Here is a 19,740-nt window from a genome sequence, read left to right on the forward strand (position 1 = left end):
TCCAAAGATGTGGTATAAGTGAATTGAATAAGCTAAATTGGCCATAGTGTATGATTGCGAAGGAGTGTGTATGAGTGTTTCCCAGTGTTGGGTTGCAGCTGGAAGGGTATCCACTGTGTAAAACATATGTTGGATAAGTTGGTGGTTCATAAAGGGACTAAGCCGAACAGAAAAGGAATGAATGATTAATAATAACTGTTACATTTGTTTTAATTGTAGTTTTCACATATTATTGAGTAATTACAGTAATTCTGTTGAGCATAGGGTGAAAACTACTAATAAACCACAAATTAAAAGTGGATTAGACCACAAATATAGATGCAACCCAATTTTGAGTCTGTCTAGTGGAATGTGTGGCAGCTCAAGTCTCATCATAATTAACATTGAAATAGTCCTACAACAACAGTTTGCCCTGCAGGGATGCTGAATCCTCTTTCTGCAAATGTTTGACTACAAGCAATTTGCATTTCTTAACTAAACGCTAAAGAGGTCGGACAAATCCTGAATGCTGTTAATTAGAGAACAGGGCCGGTTGGTGCTTGTATTGATTATAATCTTCTTGTTTTAAATGAAGTACCAGTAGAATGCGATGCTGAACTCTGTGGTGTTAAGTAGTTGCCAGTGTGTCACAATAAACTGTTAATATTAGGTTTTTTTTTTTTTTTTTTTTACATCCCTGTGTATATACACTCACTGGCCCCTTTATTAGGTACACCTTACTAGTACCAGGTTGGACTCCTTTTTGCCTTCAAAACTGCCTTAATTCTTCATGGCATAGATTCATTAAGGTACTGGAAGTATTCGTGGTAATATAGCATCACGCAGTTGCTGCAGATTTGTCAGCTGCACATCAATGATTCAAATCTCCCATTCCAGCACAGCTCGAAAGTGATCTATTGGATTGAAATCTGGTGATTGTGGAGGCCATTTAAGTACAGTGAACTCATTGTCATGTTCAAGAAACCAGTCTGAGATGATTCACGCTTTATGACATGGCGCGTTATCCTGCTGGAAGTAGCCATCAGAAGATGGGTACACTGTGGTCATAAAGGGATGGACATGGTCAGCAACAATACTCAAGTTGGCTGTGGTGTTGACACAATGCTCAGTTGGTACTAATGGGCCCAAAGTGTGCTAAGAAAATATCCCTCACACCATTACACTACCATCAGCTGCCTGAACTGTTGGACAGGTGGACTGGTGTACCCAATAAAGTGGCCTTTAAATGTAACTCATTTGCAGTGATTTTTTTTTTCATTAAATCTTGTTTAGTATTAGAACAGCAAATTTAACAATCATATAAATACAGTCTGATATGTCTGCTGCTGTTTATTACGACACAATATAAAACAAACATCAATACTGATAAAAAAGAAAAACAGAAATGTCTACTGGAAAAAAGACATAAAAAACCCAAAAGCAATGTTTACTTATTGAAGGCTGTGTACATTTAATCTAATGAACAGTATTTACACCATGTCCTAACAACACGCGATGCGACAAGCAATTTGTCTGTTTGCACCAAACAATGTGACATGAAATAAACATTTAAATACCATCCACTCCACTCCTAACAAAATGGTAAAGGCTTTAATCTATTTAATACAAATTAAATCTTTTAACAAGGGACTGATGTTGTTGGTTTACACTTTTCAAATATTTTTTTTTTCAAAAATCATTAATATTCTCTCTTTAATCGATCCAAAGCTTAGTTTTCAACAGAACATGGCTCTGTAGGCTAGTTTTTAACAACAGATAGCGCTCTAGGCTAGTTTTTAACAGAACATGGCTCTGTAGGCTAGTTCTTAACAGTAGATGGCACTCTAGACTAGTTTTTAACAGAACATGGCTCTTTAGGGTAGTTTTTTAACAGCAGATGGCGCTCTATGCTAGTTTTTAACAGCACATGATGCTCTACGCTAGTTTTTAACTGCAGATGGCTCTCTAGGCTGATTTTTAACAGCAAATGGCGCTCTAGGTTCGTTTTTAGCAGCAAATGGCTCTTTAAGCTAGTTTTTAACAGCAGATAGTGCTCTACGCTAGCTTTTAACAACAGAAGACACTCTAGGTTAGTTTTTAGCAGCAGATGGCGCTCTAGGCTAGTTTCTAACTGCAGATGATGCTCTAGGCTAGTTTTTAACAACCTACAACATATGGCACCCTAGGCTATTTTTTAACAGCAGATAGCGTTTTCGGCTAGTTTTTAACAACAGATGGCGCTCTAGGCTAGTCTCTAACAGCAGATGGCTCTCTAGGCTAGTTTTTAATAGAAAATGGCTCTCTAGTTTTTAACAGCAGATGGTGCTCTACACTAGTTTTTAACAACATATGGCACCCTAGGCTAGTTTTTAACAGCAGATGGTGCTCTACGCTAGTTTTTAACAACATATGGCACCCTAGGCTATTTTTTAACAGCAGATAGCGTTTACGGCTAGTTTTTAACAACAGATGGCGCTCTAGGCTAGTTTCTAACAGCAGATGGCTCTCTAGGCTAGTTTTTAATAGAACATGGCTCTCTAGTTTTTAACAGCAGATGGTGCTCTAATGTAGTTTTTAACAACAAGTGGCACTCTAGGCTAGTTTTTAAAAGCAGATGGCATTTTAGGCTAGTTTTTAACAGCAGGTGGCGCTATAGGCTAATTTTTAACAGCAGATGGCGCTCTAGGCTAGTTTTTAATAGCAGATGGCGTTCTATGCTAGTGTTTAACAGCACATTGTGCTCTACGCAAGTTTCTAAAAGCAGATGGCGCTCTTGGCTAGTTTTTAACAGCACATGGAGCTTTACGCAAGTTTTTAATAGCACATAGTGCTCTACGTAAGTTTTTAACTGCAGATGACGTTTTAGGCTAGTTTTAACAGCAGATGGCGTTCTACGCTAGTTTTTAACAGCACATGGTGCACTACGCAAGTTTTTGACAGCAGATGGCTCTTTAGGCTAGTTTTTAACAGCAGATGACGCTCTAGGCTAGTTTTTAACAGCAAATGGCACTCAACGCTAGTTTTTAACAGCAGATGGCTCTCTAGGCTAGTTTTTTAACAGCAAATGGCGCTCTAGGCTAGTTTTTAACAGCAAGTGGTGCACTAGCCTAATTTTTAACAGCAAATGGCGCTCTAGGCTAGTTTTTAAAAACAGATGGTGTTTTAGGCTAGTTTTGAACAACAGAGGGTGCTCTAAGCAATTTTTTAACACCAGATGCCTCTCTAGGCTAGTTTCTAACAGCCAATGGCACTCTAGGCTTGTTTCTAACAGCCGATGGCACTCTAGGCTTGTTTCTAACAGCATATGCCGCTCTAGGCGAGTTTCATACAGCAGATGGCGCTCTAGCCTAGCTTTTAGCAGCAGATAATGCTTTGGGCTAGTTTTTAACAGTAGATGGCACTCTAGGCTAGTTTTTAAAACCAGAGGGCGCTCTAGGCTAGTTTTTAAAATCTATATAAAACTTATATTTAAAACTGATTCAAGAAAGAATAGAAATGCATTTAGAAAATCTCAGAATCTAAGCTAAACATTTTTTTCCACAGCTATATTCAACTATAGTATGGTAGAAGAGAAGCTGGGATTTGAGACTAAAACAGTAAAGCTCCTAAATTCAGATTTGTGTGCTCTGTGAAGCTTGATTGGTTTGTTTGAGGGTGTTTTAATAGGGCTGAAGCAAAACTCCGTGGCAAGACATTAGATAGATTGAATGAAACTATAGAGATATTTCTCCTCATATTCACTTTTCAATTAGGACGATTTACTTTGTGGTATTTGAGTTTCTCCAATTCAGAAAATCCCCAATCTAATATTGACAGTGAATAAGTAATGACTAGGCTCTTGTCCAAATAAAAGTGGAAGAGAAGAATGCTGTTGCACAACTGCCAGTGAGCTGACCCAGTTTCATCTACAGGATATCATAAACGTCTCTTTTCCCTTTTGTTGTCATTTGTTCAAGCACTCAACAGATGGCACTGTTAAACTGTGATGAAGTGTACATGAAGGCCTTAGAAAAACCAAAAATCTATTAATGCAGTAAACATGAGGATAATCGAATACAAACTAGGTCTTTCACTTTACAAACCATCCTCAATGAGCTATTTAATAAAGTTTTCATGGCCCTTCAGCTACATTCAGATTTCTCAATGCACACTGAGAAGCATTTGTGTTTGTCAATCCTCAGCACCCCTCATCTGATCTCAGTGTCACATCTCTGTTCAGATCTCAGGTGAAGCTCTTTGAGACGGATCATAAACTTCTTCAGGTTCTATCTTTTATTGCACAGCTAATGTTTATGCCTTCAGTGGCTGTTCGCTCTGAAAATTGGCAGAACCAGAATAAAACAGATTGGACTCTGAGATCTTGGATGATGTCAGTGATGTGGGAGGACAGCGGGTGATGATTGTTACATTTGTTTCTGATGTAGATTTGGGCTTCGTCTCTGTTGGCAAAGGGCTGTGGTGACACTGGTCTTCTGTAATGTCAGCCTGTCAATTTGGACTTTAAAATGTCGAGCAGTTTAATATCTGGCCACTGAGATTTCAAGTGTCTGTTTCTGCTCCCAGCAGAAGCAAAACATTTTTTATTGTCTTTCGGCCCTATCATACACCCGGCACAATAAGGTGCAAGACATGTACAGTATGCTGCGATTTGTTGCTATTTTCCGACCAGCACAACCCTAGTTTTCATGTTTAGCGTCACGTTGTTTAAATAGCAAATCCATTTGCGCCACTTTGTGGACTCAAAGGCATGCTGGTTTGAAAAGGAGGTGTGTTAAGGCGCATTGTTGACACGTTGCTATTTTGAGGAACTGAAATTGACCGCATCATTGACGACTAAAGCGCAGAGCACGTTAGTTATGTGCCTATGCGGGTCCAAACGCATACACATTGCTTAATATATACAGGATGCACAGCATTACACACTTTTTATTGTTGTTATTATTATTAGCCGTATTATTTGTTATGATTTATTTATTATATACATATTTATATTTGTTTTAATAAAACAAGTTTAGATTTGTCCACTTGTCGGGTGTAAAAATAGTTGTTTTACCACACTTCATTATTATTGTTCATTTATTTGTTTGCTGGAAATTAGAACTGAATTTAGAAATAGTTTTGAAACCAGGGTTCATACGGTCATGGAAAACCTGTAAAAGTCATGGAATTTTGACACAACATTTTTTAGGCCTGGAAAATTTTTGGAAAAACAGAAAAACCCTCAAGATTTTGGAAAAGTCATGGAAATTACATTTACATTTAGTCATTTAGCAGATGTTTTTGTCTCAAGCGACTTAAGCTGCGGTCACACTAGAGCTTGTGCTTGCAAAATTCTGTCGTACGTCGCTGCGAAAAGGGGCATGGTTAAACAATATGATCAGACGTTAATAAAAGTGATCGATGAAATATAGTTAATAAATGATAAATTTTTCATTGCTAAAATTAGAATGAATCAAATTTTAATTATGCCACTCAAGTGGAATACAAAGTATTTGAAATAGAAAGCATGGAGTTTGTAAAAGACAAAAAAAGACAAAAAACCTATTTCATAAGACTAAAGTGTAATAATAAGGGACATTCCAAAGAAGTTGTTAGTTTTTGCACTGAATGCATTACACACTGCTGTTAGATTACTTTAGTGTAGCCATTGCTGTTACATATTGCACTCTGTGTTTACATCTGTGTTTACATATTTTAATAAACAGTCTTCTTGTGTGGTTGTGTGTTGTGCAGCAGCGATGCGGGGCTGAAGGACGTGCTGTCGGACTGGGACTCAGACATGGATGGTGTGGAATGTCTTAAGGACACAGATGTTCTCCACAATGGCAGCCGGAGTGATCAGGAAGCTGCCCGACGTCTGGCCAGACGGCTCTATCACCTGGAGGGCTTCCGACGCTCGGATGTTGCCAAACATCTGGGCAAGAAGTGAGTGCATTTAGCCATAAATTCAGTTCTGAGTTTCCCGCTTCTCAAAGGTAATCACACCATGCAAGCACACTAATATCAAAACATTAGCTTCTAACTTAGCTGTGAATGTTACCAGTCTTTTAGGTTGACTGGTACTTTAACCACTTTACTGCCACTTCCACTTTTTGGAAATAGACATGAAAATGACATATTCAACTTAAATGAATGCCAGTTTTCAGTGCTTTGATGCATAGATTAAAGCTTGGTCTCATTTTAAAGAAGAGAGATGTATTGTACATGAAGTGAATCTAAAATAAAGTAATGCTAAAATAAAACTTCTATTTTAGAAAACCCGTTTTAGCCTAATATTGATAGAGTTTAAAGTTAAATATCTGAACAAATTATAATTAAAAAATTAAAGTTGATATTTAAAGAAATTAGCTTTCAGCAAGATTTTGTTTGGCCAAAATACCGTACATGACCAGAGTTCATCCAGTTTCCATAGGTGACCATATGGTGGTCTGCGATATGAAATATATGAAGAGTTCAGATGCAAAACCAGACTTTTTTTATTGTAAATGAGCATCAGGCTCCTCTGATTAGGCTCAGAAGTTTCATTTTATATGTAATGAAAAGGTTATTATCTAGTAAATAAAATAACATTTTCTCTCAAATTCTTTGGACAATTCTCTGTTTTTTACAAGGTAAATTTTCTTTTGCGTAAAAACCAGCTAAATCCACCTCTGCTTTTATTTTTTTGCAAAAACCTCTAAATCCACATATTGGGACAAGACAGTGTATTCAGTTGAAAAATTACTAAAGATGCAGTTATAAATTATTTTTCTGAACATAAAACACATTACACAAACCACCTAAAATTTAAAATACATCTGTCAAGTTAATGGCGGTTCATTTCGCTGTGGTAAACCAGGGAAAAAGCAGAAGGAAAATGAATGAATGAAATCTGTCAGGTAAATGCATTAATCAATAACATTAAAACTGACATTAATTAAATCTTAACAATCTGTTGTAATTTCTGATATTTGAGATTTATATTTAATGCAAGTAGAGCAATGTAAACATTGCAAACTAAGCTTGGTAGATTCAAATATTGTAGTTTAAAACATTGTGAAACATCAATATCTGTGCATTGCACATTAATATAAAAAGCTTATCAGACGTATAGGTATTATGAAGTAGGCTAATATAAATGTATAGTTTTATGCATTATATTTATCTTTTAAAAAAAAGCTTACATTAGCAGATAAATCACAAGGTAAGCCTACTGGGCAAAAAGAGCATGTCCCTCAGACAGTTTTAGAAGCTGTCATTCATTCATTCTCACCATACTCAAGGTTTTGGTCTCATTTTGGTCTCTTGTTTATCCTCATAACATCCATGTGGGATAAAAGAAAGGCATCTTTACTCTGTCTTTCGTAAAATGGACTTGCCGTTTAATGTAAAGTAAATCAGACTCCTTTATAGTGTCACAGCGCAAACAAACGTTATGAATGCCTGTTACACTTCCGACTGTACATTGTGTATTCTTTTTCTTATAAAGCACAGAGTTTTGAGGTAAGGGACGTTTTCATTTGCCATTTACTGACAGTCGGACAGTCTCATCCAGTTCATCAAACTCCGTCTTTTAAAATCTAAATCGGAAGCGGAATAAAACAGTCTGCTTATAAAATCCGGCATATCAGCGCTCTGCTACATTGAAAACATATGATTTGATTCGCACCTTTTGTTTGGTTCTCAGGATATAGGGGCTTTTGCTGTCAAAGGCAGGTGGCATTTAGCGGCTTTTGCATACAAACTGTTATTTCTGAATGCGCTGACACTGGGATTTAGATTACTTGAAGCAAATCTATTTGTTGGTGATTTTCTACGTACCTAAAGCATTCACTCAATGTCATTAGCTCATTTTTGAAGGAAGTGGCGTTTAGCGGCTTTTGCATCTGAATTCTTCACATGTAGATTAAATAATTTCCCCCACCCAGAGCAAATGCGTGACTCTCGTCTGTGTGTGACAGTTTTACTAGCTAATTGAGTGAGCACACATTCGTTCTGCCCAATCAGAATTGTATAACCGAACTATGTGGAATGCACATAGTCCACAATAAAACAAACAAACAAGAAAAGCGTGGACAAGTGGGATGATGGCGTCTGCCGCTTCAGAAGCGTTAACAGATGAATTAATATATAAAAAAAAACAGCACGTCGGTAATATCCGAATATTTTACTTTCAAAGTCACAGACACCAAACAAAAACAGGTAATTTGTAATAGCTGTGGCAGAATTGTTGCCACAGCACGAGGAAATACAACAGCCAGCACCTAAAAAAGCACCACAGGCGGCTATATGAGGAGTGTCTTGCTAAAAAGTCAACTAAAAGTATTGCCAGTGACACTCAATCTTGTGGCTAGCAACAACAAAGCACAATTTTAGAGTTGTTTGCAGCTGTTACACCATATGAAAAAACATCACAAAGGCACCAGGAGATAACTAACGCTCTTCTGTTTGCTTTAGAGAAAAATAAATTTCTGAATATTTAAAAACAAATTTGAAGTTATTTCATATCTTTTCAGTTGTTTTTTTTTTTAACTAATACAAACTGCGTTTTAGCAGTAAGAAGCTATGATACAGATTATTGAGCCGAAGCTTGACTACAAAATTAAATCGCAAATCAAATCGAAATCGCAATATTTAAAAAAAAATAAAATAAAAATCGCAATTAGAAATTTTCCCCAAATCGCACAGCCCTAATATGAACCATATTTTTTAATATACTTTTGACAATATTTGTAAAGTATGGTCAGTTTGGTTGTATTTGAATATAATTTAGCCTCTAAAAACTGATTGCTGTAGATTGATTATGGCAAAGTAATAAATACATTTTGCTCTGTAATATCTATCAAAAATCAATTACAAGATATAGAAATGTTGAGCTTTCAAATGATTTACGGTTTGTCATGTTTCTCTAGGAATACATTCTGAAATTTCAAACTAAAACCTGACTCATGGACTGTTTAGACACTCAATAGCTACGTTTCCATCCACCTATTTTTATTCGCATTTTGGATATGCGCATTAAAAATCGGTTGATTGAAATGCAAAGATACGCGTACGTTTTGAAAATGCGCATAAAAAGTTCATACGCATAACTTAGTAGGATAAACCTTTTATTCGAAAAGAAAAGATGAGCATTAACTATGATGGAAACACTTTTACAGAACAAATTCCAGTATGCGCATTAAAAAAAGTAATGTGATTTTGTGATAAGAGATCATGTGATGATAAAAATGTGTGTGAATGAACAAACCAGCAGGCTTGGCACTGTAAAACATCTGAAATGTTGTTTTGGTCATTCTAAAACTCTTAACCATTTCAGTATTAGTGTTATTATATTATTAATTACCTCCAGAATTGTCACAGTAAAAATTGAGAGTGATGAGTGCTGGGTTTTACCCAAATTTGCACTTGTCAACTCTCAGCTACAAAAAATAAATAAATAATAATAATAATATTAAACAGACAAATTGAATTTATTAAAGAGCCCCTTTTTTGTATTAAAAAAAGGTCATATTTTGGTTTTGGGGGTCTCCAACAACAGGCTGATATGCATGCAAGGTCAAAAAACACTTTCATGGTCTTGTAGTATGCGTTTATTTTTACCTAATTATCCCAGCGACTCCCATGTGAATCGTTTAGCGATTCATTTGTTCCCAAACCCTTCCTTAGTGTGAAGGTAATCTGCCCTGATTGGTCCGATGATCCAGTCTATTGCGATTGGTCGACTGCTTTTAGGATGAGACAGAGAAAAGCCCACCATGGATATGAAATAGCAGCCAGAGGGTATGTGAGAGCCCAATGCAGGAAGGCAATAAATCAATGCAGTTAAACACCAGCATATTACTCTACTCTTAACCCTAACCCCAAGTAATAACAACAACACACATTCAGTATTAATCCACACATTGGCAAAAGTTGAACTATTTTGAAAATTGACAACGCCACATGTGTGAGGAACAGCTGATGGTGGCCATAGCAAAGGCAGATAGCAGAGGATCGCCAGTTCAGAAACGCATTTAAAATCGGTAAATGAAGAAGCACGCGTCACGTTGTTAACGTAGTTTTGGACGCAATATGTGAACAGCCCCATACAGATTTAACCTGAGAGATACAGTACAAGCTCTGATCTATAATAGATAAGTGATTACAACTTATAACACATAATTAAACACATATTTTGCAAACTACATAAAACGAGGCAACAATTTTAATGACATTTACATGTTATGATCCGAAGGAAGAAGAACTGGTCCATTTAAACTGTAAAAGTCACTGACAAAATCCCTGTCAAAGTCTGACAAAGTCCCATATTCTCTGCTGTTCCTTCAATGGCAAACGGCCGACAAATCCCGCATTGCAGCGTAGGTTATTGTATCAATCGTCAGAAAAATGACAGGAACAAACACAGCACAGCAGGTTGGCTATACTGTGGTGTTGTTGTGAAAATGAACTTTAACCCTTTATTTCCCTCAGCCGAATCTCCATCTGTCAGTGATTGTCATCTTCGCGCCATGATCAGTCCCGTGATCCCCTGCGCCTCCGCTAGTGTGTGGAGGGAAAATGTGCGTTCCCATTTTACCGGAACTGGAAGTACATATTTGGTGATGTACTGTATCGACGTCGATCAAACAAAAGATCCGAACCCAACTCGGTTTATTTATTCGACTTTGAGTCCACTGTTACAACCCCTTTTTGTCTAGGAGAGTGGGGTTGCTCATTTAACTGAGGAATTGGTTATGCAAAAAACTCAGACAAATTGAGACACATGGACAGCAAGAATAAGTGGAAAAATAAGTGATTTATTTACAAAAAGTGAGGGTGAATCAGTGAGTGAGGTATTTACAATATATACAAGGTTAAAGACAATAAACAACTAAATGTTAGAAAGACTGGCTATATGGGTGGCGCTAAATAAAAGAACCAAACAGTCTTACTAATATTCACAACAAATACCCTCTAATCTAATAAACAAAAGATAAGAAAAATAAATCTTAATCGTCATAGTTTTAATAGTTTTAAACAAGGTGCACTTTTAAATTTAAATTTCAGCTGGACATTTTTATTCACTTAGAGCTGTGTTACACACAGTATGGAAGCTCATTTTCAAAAACCCTTTAAATTGTATGTATTATTATGCCTGTGCATCAAAATCCAGTGTAATCACTTTGGCAACTAACATTTGGAAAATACAAACACTTTCATGATTCTAAAAATGTATGTCCTGTTTTTAACTGTTTTTAAGGGATTTATGTCATAAAAACATGTTAAACCATGGTTCCTTATCAGAGCAGGACATAAATGGCTTCGGCATAAATCGATTGGCACTGTAGTCAGCAGATTTAAGCTTATCAGCTAGTAGTGCCTGGTTTAAGAGGAGGAAAATAATTGGAAACTCTGACTCTTTGTAGAGCCAAGAAATTATATATATAAAAAAGAAAAATCATGATGTTCATGTCATGCAAGCAAAGGACAAGTTGTGCATGTTTCCACTGATATTTTTTAATACTCTGGACTTTTTAATAGGGGTGCAATGAAATGGAAATTCTGGACCAAAACCAGAAATTCTGGATGCATAAGGCCTGAAACCAAAAGTGCTTTGTAGTAATAATAATCTCATATAATGTAAAGCAGGGGTGCCCAAATTCAGTCCTGGACGGTTGGTGTCCTGCATATTTTATTTCCAACCCAAATTAAACACACATGAACCAGCTAATCAAGCTTTTTCTAGGTATACTTCCAGGCAGGTGCGTTGGATGAAGTTGGAGCTAAACTATGCAGGACACCGGCCCTCCAGGACAGAGTTTAGACACCTCTGATGTAAAGTAATTGTTCAATATAAAGACTATTTAAAATCTAACTCAATAACTTAAATTGTAATTATTAATTATTAGTGTCTATATCCACAGAGCTGCTTTGAACTTTGACCATTTGTCCACTGTTCTTACATCTTTTGCCTCGTTTCCACTGAGTGGTACAGTACGGTACTTTACAGTATGGTACACCTTTATCAGGCTTGTGTCTCCACTGCAAAATGGTACCAATGATACCCCTGTGGTAGGCGTGGTGTATGACAGAAAGCTGCAGTCGACATCATTCTCACTCGAAGTTCACACATCGTATGAGAAGCACTTACTAAACGAATGCTTTATATAAAAAAATACTTATGTATAAATAAATGGTTATTACTAACCTTTCTATGAACAGTATTTGATTATAGCTGCAGATCAATGATCATGTGAAGTAGCCTACTGTAACGTCATTTAGGACAGTTATAAACAACATTCATAAACACACAGAGACTTACAGTCTCCAATATGTTACCAATTACAAATAAAAATACATACATTTAGGCATTAATTGGATTCATAAACGATATGAAACATACAGGGCCCTATCATACACCCAGCGCAAGGCGCGACGCAATTGTTGTTTGCTAGTTTCAGCTCGACGCAAGTGTCATTTTGACGTTTTGCACCACACTGTTTAAATTGCAAATGCATTTGCGCTTATATGTGCGCCCATAGGCGTTCTGGTCTAAAAAAGGAGGTGTGTTAAGGCGCATTGCTGGCGCGTTGCTATTTTGAGGATCTAAAATAGACTGCACAATAGACCACTTGAGAGCAAGTCTAAAGTCCAGCACAGAGCGCGTTAGTTGTGCACCTCCCTTATACATTGCTTAATAACACAGGATGCAGAGCAATATGCAAATATCTTTACAAATGAAAAATAATTAAAGGAATAAAATATTTTAAAAAATATTACTTTCTACATAAATATAAAAACCACTGCCTTATGCCTTCTTCATCTCGGGGGGGCTTTTTCAGTTTATTCATGACAATCTGCTTTTGTATAATGTTATTATTATTAGTAATATTATTTATTATATGCATATTTATATTTGTTTTATTAAAAACAAGCTTAGATTTGTCAGGTTACACCTGTCAGGTTTTAGACCATATGGGGCATAGCATGTGTCTTTGGTATACTTCGTTATTACTGCTCATTTATTCATTTTCTGGAAATTAGAACTGAATTTAGAAATAGTTTTGAAAAATTTTTGTGCTTAACAAACTAAATTAATTATGTAGGCTAATGGATGTCGAACAACACGTTTCCTAGTCCACGAAAGAGAGTGAAAGTGAAAGTAAAGAATCATTCTTACGCTGCAGTTAAGCTCTGTTTAACTGTTTTTTCACTAGTAAAGCGCTCAGTTTTTCCATTTACAAAGTCTGCCATGTAAATAGCAAATGCGCTATGGTGCGATGAAACTGACTCTTAATGGGAGTTGAGACTCTGATTGATTTATTCCCAAAACACTCTTTTAAAATATGCTCAACCCAGTTAGACCATGCGCTGTGGTGCAAAGCGGATTTTTCGGTTTTAAAAATAGCAAAAGTGGATTCTGACAAGCCCTGCGCTTTGGACTTTGTGCCTAGATCGTCAAAATAGAGCCCTTAGTGTCAGTACAAACCTCTCATCTTTAATCTTCACTAGCACATGTAACCTTAACATCTTGTTAAAAAGTTATTTTGTCATTTCGAGTTCATATAATAGTCCAAAAGGCGATGATCGTAAATAATTATGAGTTTGCTGAAAGAATCATTCGCTCCTTTGTTTTTTGGGGCTTCTCCTTTGTTTTTTTTTGCCCTTTGGAAAGGGTACCCAAATTGTGATACGGTTCGGTTCGCTTTTTGGTACCATTTAGCAGTAGAAACGGGCACATAAGCGTACCGCCCTTTACTGTACCATACCACTCAGTGGAAATGGGCCATTTGTGTGGTCCAAGCCATTGAAATAAATGGGTCTGAAAGCGGCTTCACAGTGACTAGGAGGGAGAGTGAAACCAACTTGCTAAACATTGCTGGCCAGTGCTGTGCATCATAATGTTTTTCATTCTTTTTTTTCTCTTTCAGCCAAACATGTTTAAAATTGAAATACTGTACTTAACATCACATAAGAAATTAAATGCGTATGTTCTGATGTCACTGCTGTAAGAACATCAAAAAAAAACAAAAAACTTTTAACTTGTGTTATTTCAATAACCTGATTTCAGCATGGGGCTGCACGGTGGTGCAGTGGGTAGCACATTTGCCTAATAGCAAGAAGGTCACTGGTTTGAGCCCCGGCTTTGTCAGTTGGCATTTCTGTGTGGAGGTTGCATTTTCTCCCCGTGTTGGCGTGGGTTTCCTCCTGGTGCTCCAAAAAGGCTAAATTGGCTGTAGTGTATGTGTGTGAATGAGTGTGTATGGATGTTCCCAGTGATGGGTTGCAGCTGGAAGGGCATCCGCTGCGTAAAACATATGCTGGATAAGTTGGTGGTTTATTCCGCTGTGGCGACCCCAGAATAATAAAGGGACTAAGCCAAAAAGAAAATGAATGAATGAATGATTTTAGCATATTTATGTGCATGTCTGGGCAACTTTATTTCTATAGCAGTTTATATAATCCAGATAGTTTCAAAGCATCTTCACAGAGAAAGCCAGCAATAATAGAAAACTCTGGTATGAAATTTGAGTCTGTTCAGGTCAATACAAATGTCAAACGTTGAAGGATGTGATTTAACAGTGGGGCAGCTCCACTGACCCCAACTAAGCAAGCCTAAAGCAACAGCGGCAAAGAATCTGAACTCCATCAGTTGCTTAAATTCAGAAAAAAAGCAGGAGAAACCAGGCTCAGTCGGGGGCGTGTAAACATGAAGTGTCTGTCTTTATACATTCTATGGCATGGTCACACTTTATTTTGATGGTCCTTTTGTTGAATTAAGTTACATTGCATCTACATGCCAACTAATTCTCATTAGATTATAAGTAGACTGTTAGGTTGGGGTTAGTGTTAGTGTAAGCTGACATGTACTTGCAAAGTTTCTTATAGTCAGTTAAATGTCTGTTGAAGGAGCATATCAACAGAAATTAAGCAGACAGTCTACTAATACTCAAATGGACCATCAAAATAAAGCGTTACCTATGGCACTGCTAAGCCATATTTTTAGTAGAATGCAAGTCTCATTTTACATGATTACATTAAGTGCTATTAAGGAGAAAATGCACTCAGAAGATGATTTTTTCCATTTAGAGCACATTGCAAAACAAAATACTCCTGCAGTCCTCACCAATTTAACATTACAATGTAGGATACCATGGGAAAAACAGTGTATACTGTAATATAAGCATAAATGCATGCTATTTCATTTAATATAAAAACTTCTGTATAATCACTTGTAATTTGAGTGTTTAAGCGTTAGTGGTGTAACGGATCACAAATCTCATGGTTTGGATCACATTACATTAAAACAGCCAAAAAGAAGAGACAATTGTAATTTGTTTTCTATTTATTATGAAAACAGTACTGCAAGAAACATTTTTGTTTTAACAAAAAGAACTTTGAACCTGTAATTTTATAAAAAAAAATAATTTGATGAAATAATCACCTGAATGAAATTAATTGTAAAATATTTAGCACTGTGAAAAACTGTTACTTCTACTTTTGCTGATAAGGCTAAATATTTAAATCCAACATTGTAATTTTCATTCATTCATTCATTTTCTACCGCTTTTCCGGGGCCTGGTCGTGGGGACAGCAGTCTTAGGAGAGAACCCCAGACTTCCCTCTCCACAGACACTTCCTCCAGCTCCTCCGGGGTGATCCCAAAGCATTCCCAGGCCAGCCGAGAGAAATAGTCCCTCCAGCATGTCCTGGGTCTTCCCTGAGGCCTTCCCCTGGTGGTACATGCCTGGAACACCTCCCTAAGTAGCCGTTCAGAAGGCGTTCAAAACAGATGCCCTAGCCACCTCAGCTGACTACTCTCGATGTGGAGGAGCAGCGGCTCTACTCCAAGCTTTTCCCGGGTGTCAAAGCTCCTCTCCCTATCCATAAGGGTGCGCCCTGCCACCCTGCGAGGGAAACTCATTTCGGCCGCTTGTATCCGAGATCTTGTCCTTTCAGTCATGACCATAGGTGAGAGTAGAAATGTAGATTGAACGGTAAATAGAAAGCTTTGCCTTTCGGCTCAGCTCCTTCTTTACCACAATGGACCAACTGCATTACTGCTGCTGCTGCACCAATCCACCTGTCAATCTCACGTTCCATCCTTCCCTCAGTTTTGAACAAAATGCCAAGATACTCAAACTCCTCCACCTGGGGTAAGGACTTTCCTCCAACCTGGAGATGGCAAACCACCTTTTTCCGGTGGAGCACCATGGCACCATGGCACTATGGTCTGCTATCCTTACAAATTTAGCAATAATCTACAAGTAAAAAAAAACATATTAATCCGTGGGTCACATGTGTTTCAAACCGTGGGTTGTGATCCATACGAATCACGGATCAAACGTGATACGTGATACCTTAAGTTAAAATGTGTGAATCAGTAGAAATAATTTCTAATAGTAATTAAAAAAATGCTTGAATACCTGGCCGGTCATCAATTTGCACACACCAGTAAATCCAATAATGTGCATATACGCATATTTATGCCTCATTTATTTTGAACGTATTCCAATCTTTGTGTTCAATATGGGTGATTTTTCTTAATGTATATTTCAATTTCTATTTCAACCTGCTTACTTGGCACCTTTGAACAAATAGAGATAATTGAGGCATATATTTAATTGTTAACAAAGAAAAAAAGGGGCTAAAACTATTAAAGGTTTAGTTCACTCAAAAACAAACATTATGCCATTTATTTACTCTTAAATTTTTTATTCTTTCTTCTGTAGAACACTAAAGAAGATATTTTGAAGAATGTTGGAAATTGGTAGCCATTGACTTCCATAGTATTTTTCCCCAACATTCTTTAAAATATCTTCTATAGTGTTCAAGAGAAAAACAAAACTCATAGAGCCATATAACGGGGAGTAAATAGTGAGTAATGTTTTATGGATAATAGCTTTTTTAATGCTAATGTAGCTTCCGAAAACTTCCGTCACAAATTGTTTTAAGGTTCAATTCTCACTCTTGACAAGCCATGACTTTTTCCTCAACAAATTCCTAATTGGCTGCTTATTAATATTTCATTAGGTAATACCTATATTTTAGGAATTTGGTAGGATTAGAACTTAATCATGCAAAATATTATGTACTTTTAAATATAGTAACAAACAGCCAATGTGTTGATAATAAACTCCTGGTTTATTGTGAGAATTGGTCCCTGTACTAAAGTGTTACCAAAACTTATTACAAGACCCCAACCTTCTAGATTCCTATAGTCTCAAGTTTACTTCATATCTAAACTACCTTAACTACCTGACAAAAGTCTTGTCGTCAATCTCAGTTCTAAGAGCAACAAATAATAAATTGACTTCTAGTTGATTATTTTGGAAAAGTGGCAGAAGGTTGATTCTTCTGATGAATCATCTGTTGAATTGCATCCCAATCATCACAAATACTGCAGAATACCTATTGGAACCCACATGGACCTAAGATTCTTAAGAAATCAGTCAAGTTTGGTGAAGGAAAAATCATGGTTTGGGGTTACATTCAGTATGGGGGCATGTGAGAGATCTGCAGAGTGGATGGCAACATCAACAGCCTGAGGTATCAAGACATTTGTGCTACCCATTACATTACACAGCACAGGAGAGGGAATATTCTTCAGCAGGATAGCACTCCTTCTCATACTTCAGCCTCCACATCAAAGTTCCTGAAAGCAAAGGTCAAGGTGCTTCAGGATTGGCCAACACAGTCACCAGACATGAACATTATTGAGCATGTCTGAGGTAAGATGGAGGAAGCATTGAAGATTAATACAAATAATCTTGATGAACTCTGGGAGTCCTGCAAGAACGCTTTCTTTGCCATTCCAGATGACTTATTTGAGTCATTGTAGAGATGTATGGATGCAGTTCTCCAAGCTCATGGGAGTCATACAGAATATTCATTCTTCCACTGCACCATTACTTTATATTCAATACTGTACATTATTTCTGTTAGTTGACAAGACTTTTGTCTAAGCAAAGTCAGACCTTACTGTCCTATTTAAATAATTCCAAATTAAGGCATGATCATATTTTATTTTGGTAAAATAAGCATAATCTAGAGGCCTTTGCCTTTCATATAAGCCACTTCTGATACCAACTGATCAACTAAAGTCAAGTTATTATTTGTTGTTCCTAAAACTTGAATAGGCAACAAGGCTTTTGACAACAACACTTGGATTATTCTTTAAAGCTATGTTGAAAATGCTATATAATTAAATTTGACTTGACTAATTGACATTGATTTTAAGTTGTCATTTGGAAACCTAATTACAGTTGTCTTTGAAATTAATCTTACACATTCTTGACTTTCACACACTCTCTTTCACAACTTTAACTATTAGTATTATCTTATTGTACATCTCAAAGATCTTGTTCCTATAACCTGTTACTAATTCCGTTTATGCATTACATATAGCCTGTATATAAGCATTTAAAACAGCGGCTCAATTGAAGTCTTCTAGTTCGTGGTGAACTGTACTCTCAGTGCTTTCCCTGATATGTTTCTTTGTCTCTGTCGGAAGCAATCAGATCTGTGTGTGACCTTAGGTCAGCGGCTGTACTGGAGCAGTTAAGCACCCTCGTTCCCCTTAAAGATCCCTCACATTTTCATACACACTGGAAATAAAGATTTGAACATCCATATTCATAAGCACTCTCAGTGCTAGACGCAGTACTCCAGAGGAGAGCATCATTACTCCAGTGTGCTTTGTAGCACCACCTCCACAGCCCTGCACTCATCCTGTCTCACTCTCCTGCTGTCTGAAACCAACACTGTCCACAGATTTACACTTATCCTGTCTCACTTTCTTTCTGACTTAAAATCATCTCTCCACAGCTGCATGCTCATCCTGTCTTACTTTCCTGTTGTCTCCAGACAAGTGCTGTCCATAGTCTCATGCTTGTCCTGTTCCCCTTTCCTACTGTTTCTCAATATTCTTTGCCCGTGGCCACACAGTTATCCTGTTAGGGCTGCACGTTGAATTGAAATTAAATTGAAAATTGTGATTTAGCTAAAAGCTGTGATTGTCATGCACATCTTGTCAGGAAAACGCGGCTCTGTGATCAGTCGTAAATCTAAGACCTACAAATCAAGCAGAGGACTTAACAGCTTTTATAGATTCAGTGTGACTAATAATCACACAACTATGGAATAATCTCACAGAAGGTTTTATTTCAAACACTTGACTAAAGTTATGAGATTTAGTGTAAACCCATGCTATTAAATGTGCTATTTTCACATGTTTCCAGATGTAGCAGTGACACAGAGAATTTTACACTGCAGGTCTTGATGGTCAATTCAGATTTTGTGACTGTATCTACTTTTTTTGCTGACCTGCTCATATCATCTTTTAAAAGTGACTCGTATCCGATTGTCTGTATATACACTGCTTGTGGCAAAAATGCAATGACCAGGAAAAAAAGAGCAGGCGCTGACTGACAGCTGATAATAAAGCGCTCTTTTCTTCATTCCTGTAATCTGTGTCCAGGGTTTAAATTGTTTTATTCTTTTTGACAAGTTGTTTAACTATAATCTATGACAGAAAAGTTCACATTTGGCCATTTGGCAATCAGTAGGCATCTTAATGTAATGTTTATGGCATGAATTATGCATGTGATGTATACAGTAGTTTTATATAAATTTATATTGTTTTACGTGGCGGATGTTGCACACTCTCTTTCTCTCTCTCTCTGTCTCTCTCTCTCTCTCTCTTTCTCTCTCTCTCTCTCGCTGTCTCTCGTTAACATGATTAAACACTTGTGCTACAGGACAATAATATGAGATATAAGATTTGGAACTCTGCTGTGA

At 37.0% G+C, this 19,740-nt stretch overlaps 1 protein-coding gene across 4 annotated transcripts in view; it reads left to right on the top strand.

Annotated features, from left to right (window-relative positions):
- psd3l (pleckstrin and Sec7 domain containing 3, like) overlaps positions 1–19,740 on the top strand; it is a 192,911-nt gene that overhangs the window by 40,587 nt on the left and 132,584 nt on the right. For all 4 annotated transcript variants that reach the window (XM_056466945.1, XM_056466946.1, XM_056466948.1 and 1 more), the window contains exon 2: positions 5,713–5,904. In XM_056466945.1, coding sequence (XP_056322920.1) covers positions 5,713–5,904 — 192 coding nt within the window. The remainder of the gene's footprint in view (positions 1–5,712; positions 5,905–19,740) is intronic.

The sequence above is a fragment of the Danio aesculapii genome, chromosome 10 (genome assembly GCF_903798145.1).
Source record: "Danio aesculapii chromosome 10, fDanAes4.1, whole genome shotgun sequence".
Taxonomy (NCBI): Eukaryota; Metazoa; Chordata; class Actinopteri; order Cypriniformes; family Danionidae; genus Danio; species Danio aesculapii.